Below are 13,366 nucleotides of genomic sequence, written 5' to 3'. Positions count from 1 at the left end.
CCTTTTTGGCCTGCTGGTTGCTATTGATTCAAGTTGTTGTCGAGGTTCCTGAGTTGGAATCTCCCTTTCTACTGGCTCTTCTTCCAGAGGGTAATCTTCATGAGTTTCCTCCTCTGCTTCTTGTGTAGGAAAAATAAATTTTCCCTCAAACTCCACCTGCTTTGATGCACCACCAGTTTGTTTGACATCTTCAACTGTCATCTTATTTGTTATGGTAGATTCATCAAAGGTAACATCTCTGCTGAATATAATATTCCTTGTCTCTGGACACCATAAGCGGTATCCTTTGACTCCAGAAGTAATCCCCATAAATATAGCCTTCTTTGCTCTCGGATCCAATTTTGACTCTTTCACATGATAGTATGCAATTGAGCCAAACACGTGCAAAGAATCATAATCTACAGCAGGTTTTCCATACCATTTTTCAAATGGTGTCTTGCCATCAATAGCAGCAGATGGTAGACGATTAATGAGGTGGCATGCATATGTAATTGCCTCAGCCCAAAATTCTTTGCCCAAGCCAGCATTGGACAACATACACCGTACCTTCTCCAGTAAAGTCCGGTTCATACGTTCTGCCACTCCATTCTGTTGTGGTGTATTTCTGACAGTGAAGTGTCGGACGATGCCATCATTTTCACAGACCTTATTGAAATGATCATTTTTGTATTCACCTCCATTGTCTGTGCGAATACACTTGATCCTCCTGCCTGTTTGATTCTCCACCATCGTTTTCCATTTGAGAAAAATTCCCAACACTTCATCTTTCCTCTTCATTGTATACACCCACACTCTTCGGGAAAAATCATCAACAAAGGTTACAAAATAGTGCTTCCCACCCAATGAAGGTGTTTTGGAAGCACCCCAAACATCAGAGTGTACATAATCCAAAATGCCTTTAGTATTATGGATCGCTATACCAAATTTAACCCTTGTCTGTTTCCCTTTGACACAATGCTCGCAAAACTCCAAGTTGCAAGTCTTTACGCCTTTTAACAATCCTTGATTAGATAAAGCTTTCAAGGATTTTCCTCCAGCATGTCCCAAGCGCATGTGCCATAGCCTGGTTGCTTCTGCCTCTTTGTCATCACTGGATGTCACTGTTGCTGTCCCAATAACTGTGCTACCACGATAGCAGTACATGTTATTGTTCTTCCGATTGGCCTTCATTACCACTAGTGCACCGGAGCATATTCTCATCACTCCATTTTCTGCAATGATTTTGAACCCTTTTGATTCTAGGGCTCCCACAGAGATGAGATTCTTCTTCAAACCCGGTACATATCGAACATCTGTTAATGTTCTGATCATTCCATCATGGCTCCTTAATCTTATTGAACCAATGCCATATGAGGTAAGAGGGCTGTTATCCGCTGTGTGGATGACTCCATATTCTCCTTCTTGAAAATTCACGAACCAGTCCTTGTTGGGACACATATGGTAGCTACAAGCCGAGTCCATCAACCATATGTCTGATGATGTTGATAACTCTGTTGTAACTAATGAGAAGTCTGAATCATCACAATCAGCTACATTTGAATCCATAATGGCCTTTCCATTGTTATGTCTGGCCTTATTCTTCAACTTCGGACAGTCTTTCTTCCAGTGCCCCTTTTCTCGACAAAAGGCACATTCATCTTTGCTGGGTCTAGATCTCGACTTGGATCTTCCCTTCTTAGTCCTCGTTTGATTTTGAGGACGACCCCTCACAATTAGTGCTTCTTCTTCTCCGCCCTTCTGTTTTTCTCCCTTTCTTTGTTCATAGCTGTACAAAGCTGAACAAACTTCTCTGAGAGAAATTTCGTCATTTCCATGGAGTAGAGTAGTTTCAAGGTGCTCGTACTCATTAGGAAGTGACCCCAATAACATCAAGGCCAAGTCACCATCATCAAAAGTTGCATCCATATTTTGCAAATCTGTGACCAACTTATTGAAACTGGTGATATGTTCATTCATTGTGGTACCAGGAACATAGGTAAAGCGAAACAGTCTCTTCTTCATGTACAATTTATTTTGACTGTTTTTCTTCAAAAATTTATCCTCCAGTGCTTTCCATAATTTACTTGCAGAAGTTTCCTTTGTGTATGGATATTTCTGCTCTCTAGCAAGGTAGGATCGAATGGTACCGCAAGCAACACGATTGATAATTTTCCAATCTTCTTCTCCAATAACATCTGGCTTCTTTTCTTCAATGGCAAGATCTAGCCCTTGTTGAAAAAGAACATCTAGAACCTCGCCTTGCCACATCCCAAAATGTCCTGACCCGTCAAAAATTTCTACCGCAAATTTCGCATTTGACACAATTCTTGTCATAAGCGAAGATGCCAACGATGACGTATTATTGACACTTGATGTAGATTCTTCTTGTTTACTGTCTCCCATTTTGACACAAATATTATTTAGTAGCTGACGACACAAATCAAGATTATTTCCTTTCTGGTGTGGAAGATCAGACTAAGCTGCAACCACAGAGCATACTCAGATAGAACCTTGACTCAGTTACCAAGATAGATCTTTTCTGATGTGGAAGATCAGTTTTAATGATACTTTTAGAGCTGATGAAAAGTTAGGAGGCAGACCTTTGAACCTTAGACCTTTGAACCTTAGACGTGTAATTAAGCTATGGTCTAGCCTTAACTTTTGTAATCTACTTGACCTTGGCTATAAGGATAGCAAATATACTTGGTCTAATCATAAATTTAGTAATAATAGTCTCATTATGGAACGCCTTGACAAGGTTTTTAGTAATGACCAACAGATCCAAACTTTCCCAAATGCTTCAATAACTCACCTTTCTAAAATCCACTCGGATCATAATCCTTTACTCATAAACCTTATACCTAAACAATTCCACCAATTTTCCAAACCATTCCGTCTAGAACCCTTTTGGTGCAAATCCCACCTTTATAACTCACCTTTCTAAAATCCACTCGGATCATAATCCTTTACTCATAAACCTTATACCTAAACAATTCCACCAATTTCCCAAACCATTCCGTCTAGAACCCTTTTGGTGCAAATCCCACCTTTCTAAAATCCACTCGGATCATGACACTTGATGTAGATTCTTCTTGTTTACTGTCTCCCATTTTGACACAAATATTATTTAGTAGCTGACGACACAAATCAAGATTATTTCCTTTCTGGTGTGGAAGATCAGACTAAGCTGCAACCACAGAGCATACTCAGACAGAACCTTGACTCAGTTACCAAGATAGATCTTTTCTGATGTGGAAGATCAGACTATGCTGCAACCACAGAGCATACTTAGACAGTACCTTGGCTCTGATACCAATTGTTGCGGAAGCCAAATGTATATAGTGTGAATGAGTCACAACTACTATACCAAAAATTATGACAACCACTAAATAATAAACAAGACAATAAGACAACAATAAAAGAACACCAGAATTTACGAGGTTCGGCCAATTTTGCCTACTTCCTCGGACACAATCAATATTTTATTCCACTCCAAAATTACAAGTGAAATAATACTAAAGAGAGAAGATACAAATGCCTTAAGAAGATAAAAGGCAAATGAGAGGTGTATTTAAATCCTAAACATTAGGCCTCCTTTTATAGGGTGAAATTCTCATTCAAAATTGTCATCCACCGATGTGGTACTTTTGCCAATTTCAACATAGTGTGTACGAAGACCTTACCCCTATCTTGAAGGTAGAGAGGTTGTTTACGCAGAACATCTTCACGAGAATTTAAAGTATTTTTTTTACAGTGAAGAAGTTAGAGTAATTTTGTGAATGAAGAGATGACCAACTGAAAATTGAACCTCAAATAAAATTCAACCCAAACAGTCAACAAGGGGAATGAGGAACATGATTCTTAGCCTTGAAATTCAACTTTTGGAAGGGGATTTCATCTGTCTCCAGCAGACCATACTGTGATCATGGAGCTTTTACTCAGCTGTTGCGCTACTAAACTAGTGCAAGTTGTCGCCCAACTATCCGATACATCCAAGAAGCACAAGTATTTTTCCCTCCATTCAAATATCAAATAGCATAAGTATGACCAACAATAGAATGTCTACGTAGTTCTTCATACCTACAAACTGTTTCTAATTTAGTCTTTAAATAACAAGTACATTAACAATCTTAAGCCTTTATGTTCTGCCAAACATGCTACCAAAATTTCAAATATACAAGACAGACATTTAGGACATGCATATCCAAGTCAAAACTGTGTTATTAAGTACCTTAGTGATAGCTCCTCTACAGGCTATTCCTTCAACACCTTAGCGCCAAAGAAATAAGAGGTATCATATACTTCGTTAATTGGCCTTCAAAAGATACTGAATAGCAGACAACCATCTTGCAATGAAAAGTTTCCATATTCTTTACCAGTGAGTGACTCCTCCAGGGGTTCCTGTACTTTACCAGCCACTCAATTGCTTATGGACCTTTGAACTCTGTGAGGATTTCCCACCTTTGTCCTTGTATGTATTCCTGGAGGCAAAGTTCCTCTTCCCCCGATGGGCAGCTTGAATGGCCTTCCTCCTCTGCTTGCTCAGGCTCTTCACAAGTTCGGCATCATCTTCAGACTCAGCCTCTCCATCATCCTCAGGATCATGCTCATCCCCAACTTGATGATTATCATCATGCTCATCCGCAACTTGATGATTGTTGTCCTCCTGCAAGAATAAATATCATTAGTAAGTGCCAAAAGACATGGGAATTCTCGCACATTGTTTCATCTGCGTGAGAAATATAAGCCGACACACCTGCCACAGAGATATGGTGGAATATGCATCCTTAGTTTATTCAATAAGATAGGCAAAGGCTCGATAATGTATGATATTACTCAGAAATTAGGAAAAAATGATTATTGTAGCAAGCACATCCTATTCTGTTGGGTGGTGATAAAATATCCTACATTAATATGCTGCAGAAATCTGGTGAGTCAACAATACTATGGTAACTGATAAGAGGCAACTTAACACTAATGTTTCAGGGATATCTGATTTACATAAACAGCTATAAGGGTAATGTCCAGTACCATGCCAAAATTAATTGCCAGTCTACCAGTGAACTCTCATCATAAATAGACATATAGTTATGACTAATCAAAGCAATTTTTCAGCAAAAGTTTTCACAGTGAATTGTAAAACTTCTACAGCAGACAATCGCAATGGTTTAGGAGGTTTTCTAGAAAGACTTGTACTAATTAGATTATGTCTCGAACTACAAGCAATTTTAAAAAAAGATCTCACATTATTATGTAAAATATGTCAAGATGGCTCAACTCTCCTGCTCTTTTTAATGACGTAAATAGTTTCATTAATTGGCATCAAGAAGATATAAGTTTTACAAAAGATAAGGACTGCAAAAAGGGAGAAACAGCGCCGCTATATATGCCTAAAACTGCTAGGGAGCTGATAAAGTCCAGAAAATTTATAGGGCAAGTTACAACAGATAGATTTTGCCAACTAAATAAAAGTAAACGACATCTAGCCTTAAGGGAGTGTTAGGAGTTGATATTCCATCAAAACACCTGGCTATTCCGTCCAGTCCAGACAACCCAGAAAGCATCAAAGCTTGACTCTCCTGCTTTTGCTTTACATGAAAGCTTTTAAGTTAATAAAATTTCATTAACAACCTATCAAGAAAGTGTCCAAAGTATTTACAAAGATGGCTCAACTGCACTAATCTATTTTTATTTTGCTTTACAAAAGAGCTGTTTGAGGATCATCTTTATGTTCCATATTTCCAGTGAAACTCAAAAAAAATAAAAAATGTTCCAACTTTGGTTTTATCGCACATTACCATGTTGCAGTAACAAAAAATAGTGTAGATAACTAGGTCCCATATCCCCTTATCAACCAAAAGCACCAGAAACATTTCAACTTATGACTTTAATATGAGATCACTACAGGTCTCTGTCTCTTCGCTCTTTCCTTCTTAGAGAGAAAGGGGAACTACCTTCTCCAACTGCAAGGATTCAAGCTGCTTGATGTTTGTCTCGTTCATGTCTTCATCTTCTTCATCACTGGTTCTTTCATCATCAGAATCTGAATACATGTCAAGCTCTGCCTCAGTTAACTGCAAACAAAGTAAATAATAACTAGAAAGTCAAGTACAACAGGCGATTCACATTCAAATGGCAGGATATCCTGCAGCTGCAATAAGAATTATCAGCATTACCACAATCTTGTCAAGCCAAACAACAACACTTCGTACATATGCATTATCACAGAAAAGGGAAGAAAGGGCTATTCACTTAGCCATGTAGAGAATACGAGGTACAAAAACTGGCTGAATATTGTCTCTAACAGACACTAAATGAGTCTTCTTTTCATGATACAAAGACACTGTTTAAGTGAACACACACGCCGTAAAAACATTCAACTAGAGAGGTGGTGAAATCATCCTTAGCATATACCTGGTGAATACAATCCAAACAAATTGATATTTAACAGAAATATCGTTAAGCGTAAGCATTTTCTAAACAATACACAAATAGATACAGTTGCAGGTCAATGGATCTATCTAATCAGACATGACACGAAAGAAAAGAGGTAACTTCTCTAGTTTCAGGGAGGACATTGTAATGACCGAGGACATTCATGCCGTCCATGTTCAAAGGAAGTGTGCACGACATTTATCATTAATGTATTTTCATGGTTCACTACAACAGCTTCCTCTCCATATTTCTGCAATAAAAAGACCTTCTCTATTGTTTACAGGGATGCAAAAATCTCAGTTCCGATTTATTATAATCACAGCATCAACCTCCTCTGTTGTTAAACTCCATGAGGTAGCTTGAAGAAATTTTACACATTTCCATATATAGACTAAAATGCCCTCAAGTTGATGACTAATACATTTTTTAACTTCTTCTACTTTGAGTATTTTATTTAAATATGCTAGTATTATATCCAATGGTATATTTATAAGTAAAATTATGTACACTTTATCATTGATTTCAAGGGAAAGAGGTCATATCTTAGATCTTAGCATTCTCTTAGCTACCTAACATGGAATTACACGAGAAATTGCATTATAACCTATACTCTTTGCATGATTATGAGATTTATTCCTTCTTCGCACTTCTCAAGCAGTCCTCCAAAGTAACTCCATTATTTATTGATAGGCAAACCATAAAGGACTCCCTAAGGACTTCAAAGAAAAACATGACCATGATAATTAAATCTTTTTTTATGAAGTCATTGTAATTAGAAATTTTGCTGATGATCAATGTTTCCACCCCATTCTCAGATCCTTATTCTAAATTTCACCATTCACTACAGTATAAACCTTCTAGGGTTGTCATAACTAAGACTATAATTTGCATTCATCACTTTGCATCGTGTGGAATCAAGTACTAAACACTCATAATCCAACTCAGGCAAATATCATCAACAGATAGCATCAATCACATTTGTCACACAGTTGCAATATTCAAAGTTAACGTTCCAGAACAATACGACAGATAGCTTAATATAAGTCCCAGGATAAGTCATTCAATCTAAACATAGTTTTCTTCATTTGTTTCCCTTCTTAGTGGAAGAAAGCTATATCCAAGAAGCTTCTTTTTTTCCTAATAAGGTTAACAATTTTTAATGCAATTCAGCCAAAAACAGTAGTTTGATTGTACCTTTTCCAACTCATTTTGATCCTTTCTTGTAAAACCACTGGCAGCAAGTTCTTTGTCCAAGAAACCGCTATTTTTGTTTATTTCAGAGAACTGGGGCCGTCCAACTTCATCCATTTCAGCCTCTGAACCATCAGAATCATTTTCATTTTCTTCAAATAACATATTGAACCTAAAGATAGGTGAGAGAAATAAGTATGAGCTCACATTTCAAAGGAAAATTTAGCATCCCAAAAAACATATGTAACAGCACCAAAATACCTATCTTGATAAAAAAGTGAATTCAAATGATAAGTCGCAGAAATACATCATAAAGTGGAAGAAGTGTTCATAATAGTTTCTTGGTCAAACAAATGAACAAGTACAATTAAACAGAATAGAGTAATTCACTAACCGCTTTTCAAAGAACTTGTAGATGCACTCCACATCACGGTCAAAATACCTGGAATATAGAAAATTGTATCAGTAGCAAACAATTTTGCTAACAACGCATAATAATCCTCAGCACGCAATGATCCAAATAAAGGGGGGGAAACAAAACAGAATAATAGAACTTCGAATGGTATTTAGATGGAATAAAATGGTACAGTATCCTACATTTGGGCATTAGGATGAGAGACTGACACCATTTGCGGGAAATCAATCATGGTAACCTTTTCATCATCATCAATCTGCAATCCAATTAATTAATACAAGGAAAATCAGAAAACTGATAAACAGGTCTAGTATAAGCCTATATGACTAAATTCAGAGCAATTGAAAAGGGCAAAGAACTGAAAAATGAAATCAACATATCCTAGTTGCACCCTCAGCAAACCAAGCTCACAAGAAAAAAAATACAGCAGTTAAATATAATGATAGCTTCAAGTAAATCAAGGAAAGATCATAAGATACCATTATGTTAAATTCATTAAAATCGCAGTGAATAAGCCCGTGTTCTGCCAGACGAACAACAGCACCAATGATTGTTTCAAAAACCACGTCTGGGTTTTGCAGCTCCTTAACCTGCACACTATTTTGACCATCATAATAAGTTTTACCGACAGCATTTCTAGGAAGAAACCAATAATACGACAATAATGCACACATAGTCGAAGATCAAAAATCTGTTTTTCTAAGGTTTAGGACCTACATAACAATTGTTATTACAGCTTAACAATATTCTCATAAGGGAAAAGGGCCAAATATACCCCTCTACTTTCATATATTGTCTACATTTAACCTCCGTTATACTACCGGGCCAAATTTACCCCTACCGTTATACTATCGGGTCAAATTTACTCTACAATCAGCAATCTTTTAAAAATACCCCTTGATCTGTTAAGTAATCCAAAATCTCCCAAATTCTATTTATTTAAATCACTTGTTGTTCTTCTTGCTCCATTATTTTCAAAAATTGCTATTGATGTGAATGCTAAAGTTACTAGACTATACAAATGATTCATAATATTTTTTTTAATTACCAATGCACCAATTTCTCTTCTTGTAATAAATAAAATTGGTTTATAATTTTATTTATTTTTCAATCATATACACATCGTAGAATTTAGTGGGTCTATTTATTGTGTATTATATGCAGCTAATCATCGTGTATGTACATGTATATTCAAATATATTTTGTCATTGCCTAGTTAGTATAGAGTTCAATCGACTAACTTAAGAGTGCACAATGTGTAGACATTTAATTAAAGCAAAGTTGAATTAGACAATGTAAAGTCTCTGAGGAACTTCAACTTCAATCACTAATACTTGCAAAGTCTCCATACATTTGTTGCAACGAATTCATTAAAATTGGGATGTTGTAAATAATTTTAGAATTTAGAAAAGCTACCTAATTTAGATTTTTCAATTTACTATACTTTGTTTATTCGGTTGTATTATTTAATATTTTTTCTCTTATTTTTTTTTTCTCTAATTCAGGAAGCAGGTAAATGTCAATTATTTCAAAAATAGTGGACCAAGAAGAACAACAAGTGATTTAAATAAAAGGAATTTGGGAGATTTTGGATTACTTAACAGATTAAGGGGTATTTTTAAAAGTTTGCTGATTGTAGGGGTAAATTTGGCCCGATAGTATAATGGTAGGGGTAAATTTGGCCCGATAGTATAACAGAGGTTAAATATAGACAATATATAAAAGTAGAGAGGTATATTTGGCCCTTTTCCCTTCTCATAATGCTATTAGATAGAGTATTCCGTGTATCTTACAAGGAGCTGTTACTATAAGCACAAAATAGACTAGCAAGATTATAGAGTTTGTGCAGGAGCGAGAATCCCCAAATAGTAGTTGGGAAGAAAAGTTAGGACTACCAACTTACTTAAGCTTCCAAAGGCCAGTTTAGACACATAATTGATCATGCAAAGGTCCATGACTCTAACATACCATTTTTTAAGGCGATTATCCTTGAAGAAATGAAAACATAGAACATGATAACTCCTATGAAGCAAGCTATGTAGAATTCTATGCTACTATATGAAACACTCAATTACTGAGACATAATGGTTATGCAGAACCTCCAATACCACAAACAGAATATATTTTTTCAAGCTATGATGGTGATTAGAAATAAGTAATCCTCATTTTATCGCATTCTTGTGACTAATATTGTGAAACTAGGCATTGACAAAGCATTGCATATGTACTGCTAGGTAAATAACACCTAGTTCACAGAAGTTTAAAGAAATTACTAATATCTAGTTCTACAGATAACCAATGACGAAGGACCCCAGAACTAAAAAGACCATTAGAAAAATCTTCATCGCCATTGAATTTCTTCTTCAACGGCACTAAAGCTTGATGATGGACTAAAAACTTTCAGAAACGGCCTACTCCCCTCAAACTTCTTAAACAAAGTCAAAGCAAAACTGATCCAAAAAATCGTTATCATATCTCTTACCACAGATGCATCCTATTCCCTGAGAAGGAATCAGGACCTAGAGAGAAGTATAAAGGGAAAGTGGAATTTATGGCCATAGTTATAGCTTAAGACAAAAAACAAGTGGACATCTGAAAATTAAGTTTAGCATACACAATATAAAGTAAAACAACAGCATCACCAGACTGTAGACCCACCAAGATGGAATTTCAAAAAAGTTGGCAGCACTTACAGTGGATAGCCTGGTACAAGTGACATAATCACACAATGCCGATTGCAATCGACAGCATTTGGAACAGGGAATCCATGTTCTTCTAGTGCCTGCTTACACGAGCACTAAATATCAAAACAAATCTCCAAATTCAAGGACAATTAGTGTTGTCAAAGGAGAAAAGCGTTAAAAAGTGCTCCTGGTCTATCAAGGCTTTAAGCGCAAAGCGCAACTAAAGTGTGAGCTTAGTTAAAAATAGTGCAACTAAGAATTTATGGCAATGAGACACACGCCTTAGAACCTTGCCTACACTGAAGCGCAGCCTAAGAGGGGCGAAGTGCCTACGGTGAGCTTCTTTGAGCTTACACTAAGACAATAAGGCAAATTAGAGAAGTGCAATTACCTTCATAAATGCAAACTCTTTCAAGGCAGCAAGCCGCGATAAGTAGAGCCAATTATAGCTGCTACGATGCCTCAAATAGTCACGTTTTGCTTTGACTGCCCTAAATGAAACCCTACCGAGCCTGTGTAACTTCATCGCAAGAACTGTGCCATCTTCCTTTACGACCTCAAAAATATCTATTGGAAAAATGGATAGTTAAGAACATGATAGTGTGAATTACAAAGTAACAAAAAAAAAAGGGTAAAACACAAGAATATACAGATAAAAGATTGTTACCAGACTCTTTCCCAGTGCCAAGTTGACGACCCACTCCATTAAATACACCACGATTAACCATAGTTTTGATTGCAAGAAAATCGTAACCAAGATAGGTGAGTCGAAATCCATCATCTATACAGCAACGTTAAGAAACAAAATTCAGAATAAATGGCAGCTCACAAAAAAGGTACAAACAAATAGTTAAAAACAAAGCTAACACTCACATTTAGAAGCGTCATGATGGACTAATTTGTGCTTTAGCAAATTCTTCAACACTTTATATGAGCCCCCATGCCTAAATATAATTAAAAGAATAAAAGTACAAAAAAAATTACTAATATATCAACGCAACAAGAGAGAATGTACTTGTATTAAGTGAAACAAAAAAGGACTAACTTGAGGGAAGCAATACGGGCAATGAGCTCAGAAGGCACAATTTCATGCTGGGAAAAAAAAAAAAAAAAAAAAGATTATACATTGAAAAGAAAAAAAAATTAAGTAAATAGAATGCAAAAAGTGGAAAGGGTAGAGACATTGCGCATGCCCATCTCAACGGCAGTAAGGACCCGGAAATCATCTTTAGAAAGGTATCTCAAAACGTTAACATCCAACTTCATCTTCTTTGCCTCTTCTGTTGCTTGCTGTTAATAATAGAAGCTTACACAAAAACACCGAGGAAGAATCTGTATATTGGAAAAGGTGGAGGATTTTAATCAGCGGTAAGCACTAGTATACAGCAACAGAGAAGCATAAACCCTAAACTATTTAGTTTGGAGAAAAATATAAATTTGGGAAGATGGGGAAACTTCATGCAAGTTGTCTGCCCACGAGTTTTGCTTTGACTTGCGATTCGGAAAAATCTGGTTTGGGCCTTCGAGTCTGATGTATAACATTGCCCCAATTACGAATGCTTAAAATCCTACGGGCTTAAGAACCACCAAAATACGTGGAAATGGCAGTCATTTATATGCACGTTATTTAAAATATATTGAGAGTTTATAATATATTTTAAGTTAAAATATATAAGTTGTCACCTCACTTATGCCCCAAATATCTATTACACACTTTCTGGGAACGAATATTACTTTACATAATCAAACTTTTCAAAGTATATTTAAGACACTACTTTTTCTTAATCAGTTTTTCAGAATATGTGTAATATTACGCACCAATCATACAATGACACGTGTCATTTAAAAAATAAAATAATTAAAATTACAGTTATACCTCTCATCTTCCCCATCTAAACTACCATGGTTGTTTTCCTTCTCTCTTCGCCATCAAAAACCATAGCCTCTTCCTCCACCTTTTACTTAATAACAAAGTCACCATTAACTAACAAAAATCACCAGAAAACACACCCAAAATTTCGTCTTCCGCTGAAATTGAATCAATTTTTAATGGTTGGAACAAATTTTGAAAAATTCTTGCTTCCGAAAAATTCGACTTCGCCATGGGTAAAGCTCAAGTTAAGCTTCTCTTCAAAAAAGAAAAGATCTTCTATGCAAAAGGTTGAGGCAAGGTTTTGGCGGAGCTACAAAAAATTTTAACTGCTGAATCTAATCTAAATTTCGCGACAAAAGATCTGGAAAAAAAAAACTAAAAACTAATCAACGAGAAGAGATGTGAGAAATCGTGGTATATCTATTTGATAAGAAGGAGATCGGGTGGTGGAGCTCAAGGAGTAGCCATGGCAGAATTTTAAAAAAAGAAGAAGATAACTCAATTTAAAATATTTAAAAACTAAAAAAAAATTGACATTTGACACAAAATTCTTCTGTTCACGCGACTCATTTGTTGAGAAAAACACGAACTGTCCACGTGGGCAAAGTAGTGTGTCTTAGATACACTTTGAAAAGGTTGGGTGTGTAAAGTAATATTCGTTCCCAAAAAGTGTGCAACAGGGATTTGGGTCATAGTTCAGGGGTAAGTTATGTATTTTGCCTATATTTAAAGATTAACCAATTCACTCGAACTTCAGGACACGGTATCTTAAAGTTAAAACCTCGAGAT

General features: G+C 36.1%; 1 protein-coding gene across 1 annotated transcript; it reads right to left on the bottom strand.

Moving 5' to 3' along the window:
* Window positions 1–3,970: 3,970 nt before the first annotated feature.
* Window positions 3,971–12,109, bottom strand: LOC104120205 (serine/threonine-protein kinase rio2). Its single transcript, XM_009631937.4, has 12 exons — window positions 11,887–12,109; window positions 11,750–11,796; window positions 11,578–11,648; window positions 11,372–11,485; window positions 11,096–11,271; window positions 10,714–10,802; window positions 8,500–8,617; window positions 8,203–8,276; window positions 8,000–8,047; window positions 7,609–7,777; window positions 5,934–6,053; window positions 3,971–4,645 (listed from the first exon to the last, which is right to left on the bottom strand). The coding sequence occupies exons 1-12, from the start codon at window positions 11,968–11,970 to the stop codon at window positions 4,388–4,390; spliced, it is 1,368 nt and encodes a 455-aa protein (XP_009630232.1). The 5' UTR covers window positions 11,971–12,109; the 3' UTR covers window positions 3,971–4,387.
* Window positions 12,110–13,366: the final 1,257 nt, after the last annotated feature.

The sequence above is a fragment of the Nicotiana tomentosiformis genome, chromosome 7, assembly GCF_000390325.3.
Source record: "Nicotiana tomentosiformis chromosome 7, ASM39032v3, whole genome shotgun sequence".
In the NCBI taxonomy this organism is placed as follows: Eukaryota; Viridiplantae; Streptophyta; class Magnoliopsida; order Solanales; family Solanaceae; genus Nicotiana; species Nicotiana tomentosiformis.
Note: the sequence above shows the minus strand (reverse complement) of the source record. Positions and strands in the feature narration are given on the sequence as shown.

Excerpts from the sequence above, each read along its gene's own strand:
- LOC104120205 (XM_009631937.4), bottom strand. The coding sequence starts at position 11,970 with ATGAAGTTGGATGTTAACGTTTTGAGATACCTTTCTAAAGATGATTTC. Across the intron at positions 11,649-11,749 it reads GCCCGTATTGCTTCCCTCAA|GCATGGGGGCTCATATAAAG; the intron begins GTTAGTCCTTTT and ends AATTATATTTAG. Across the intron at positions 8,277-8,499 it reads TTAATGAATTTAACATAATG|ATTGATGATGATGAAAAGGT; the intron begins GTATCTTATGAT and ends ATTGGATTGCAG.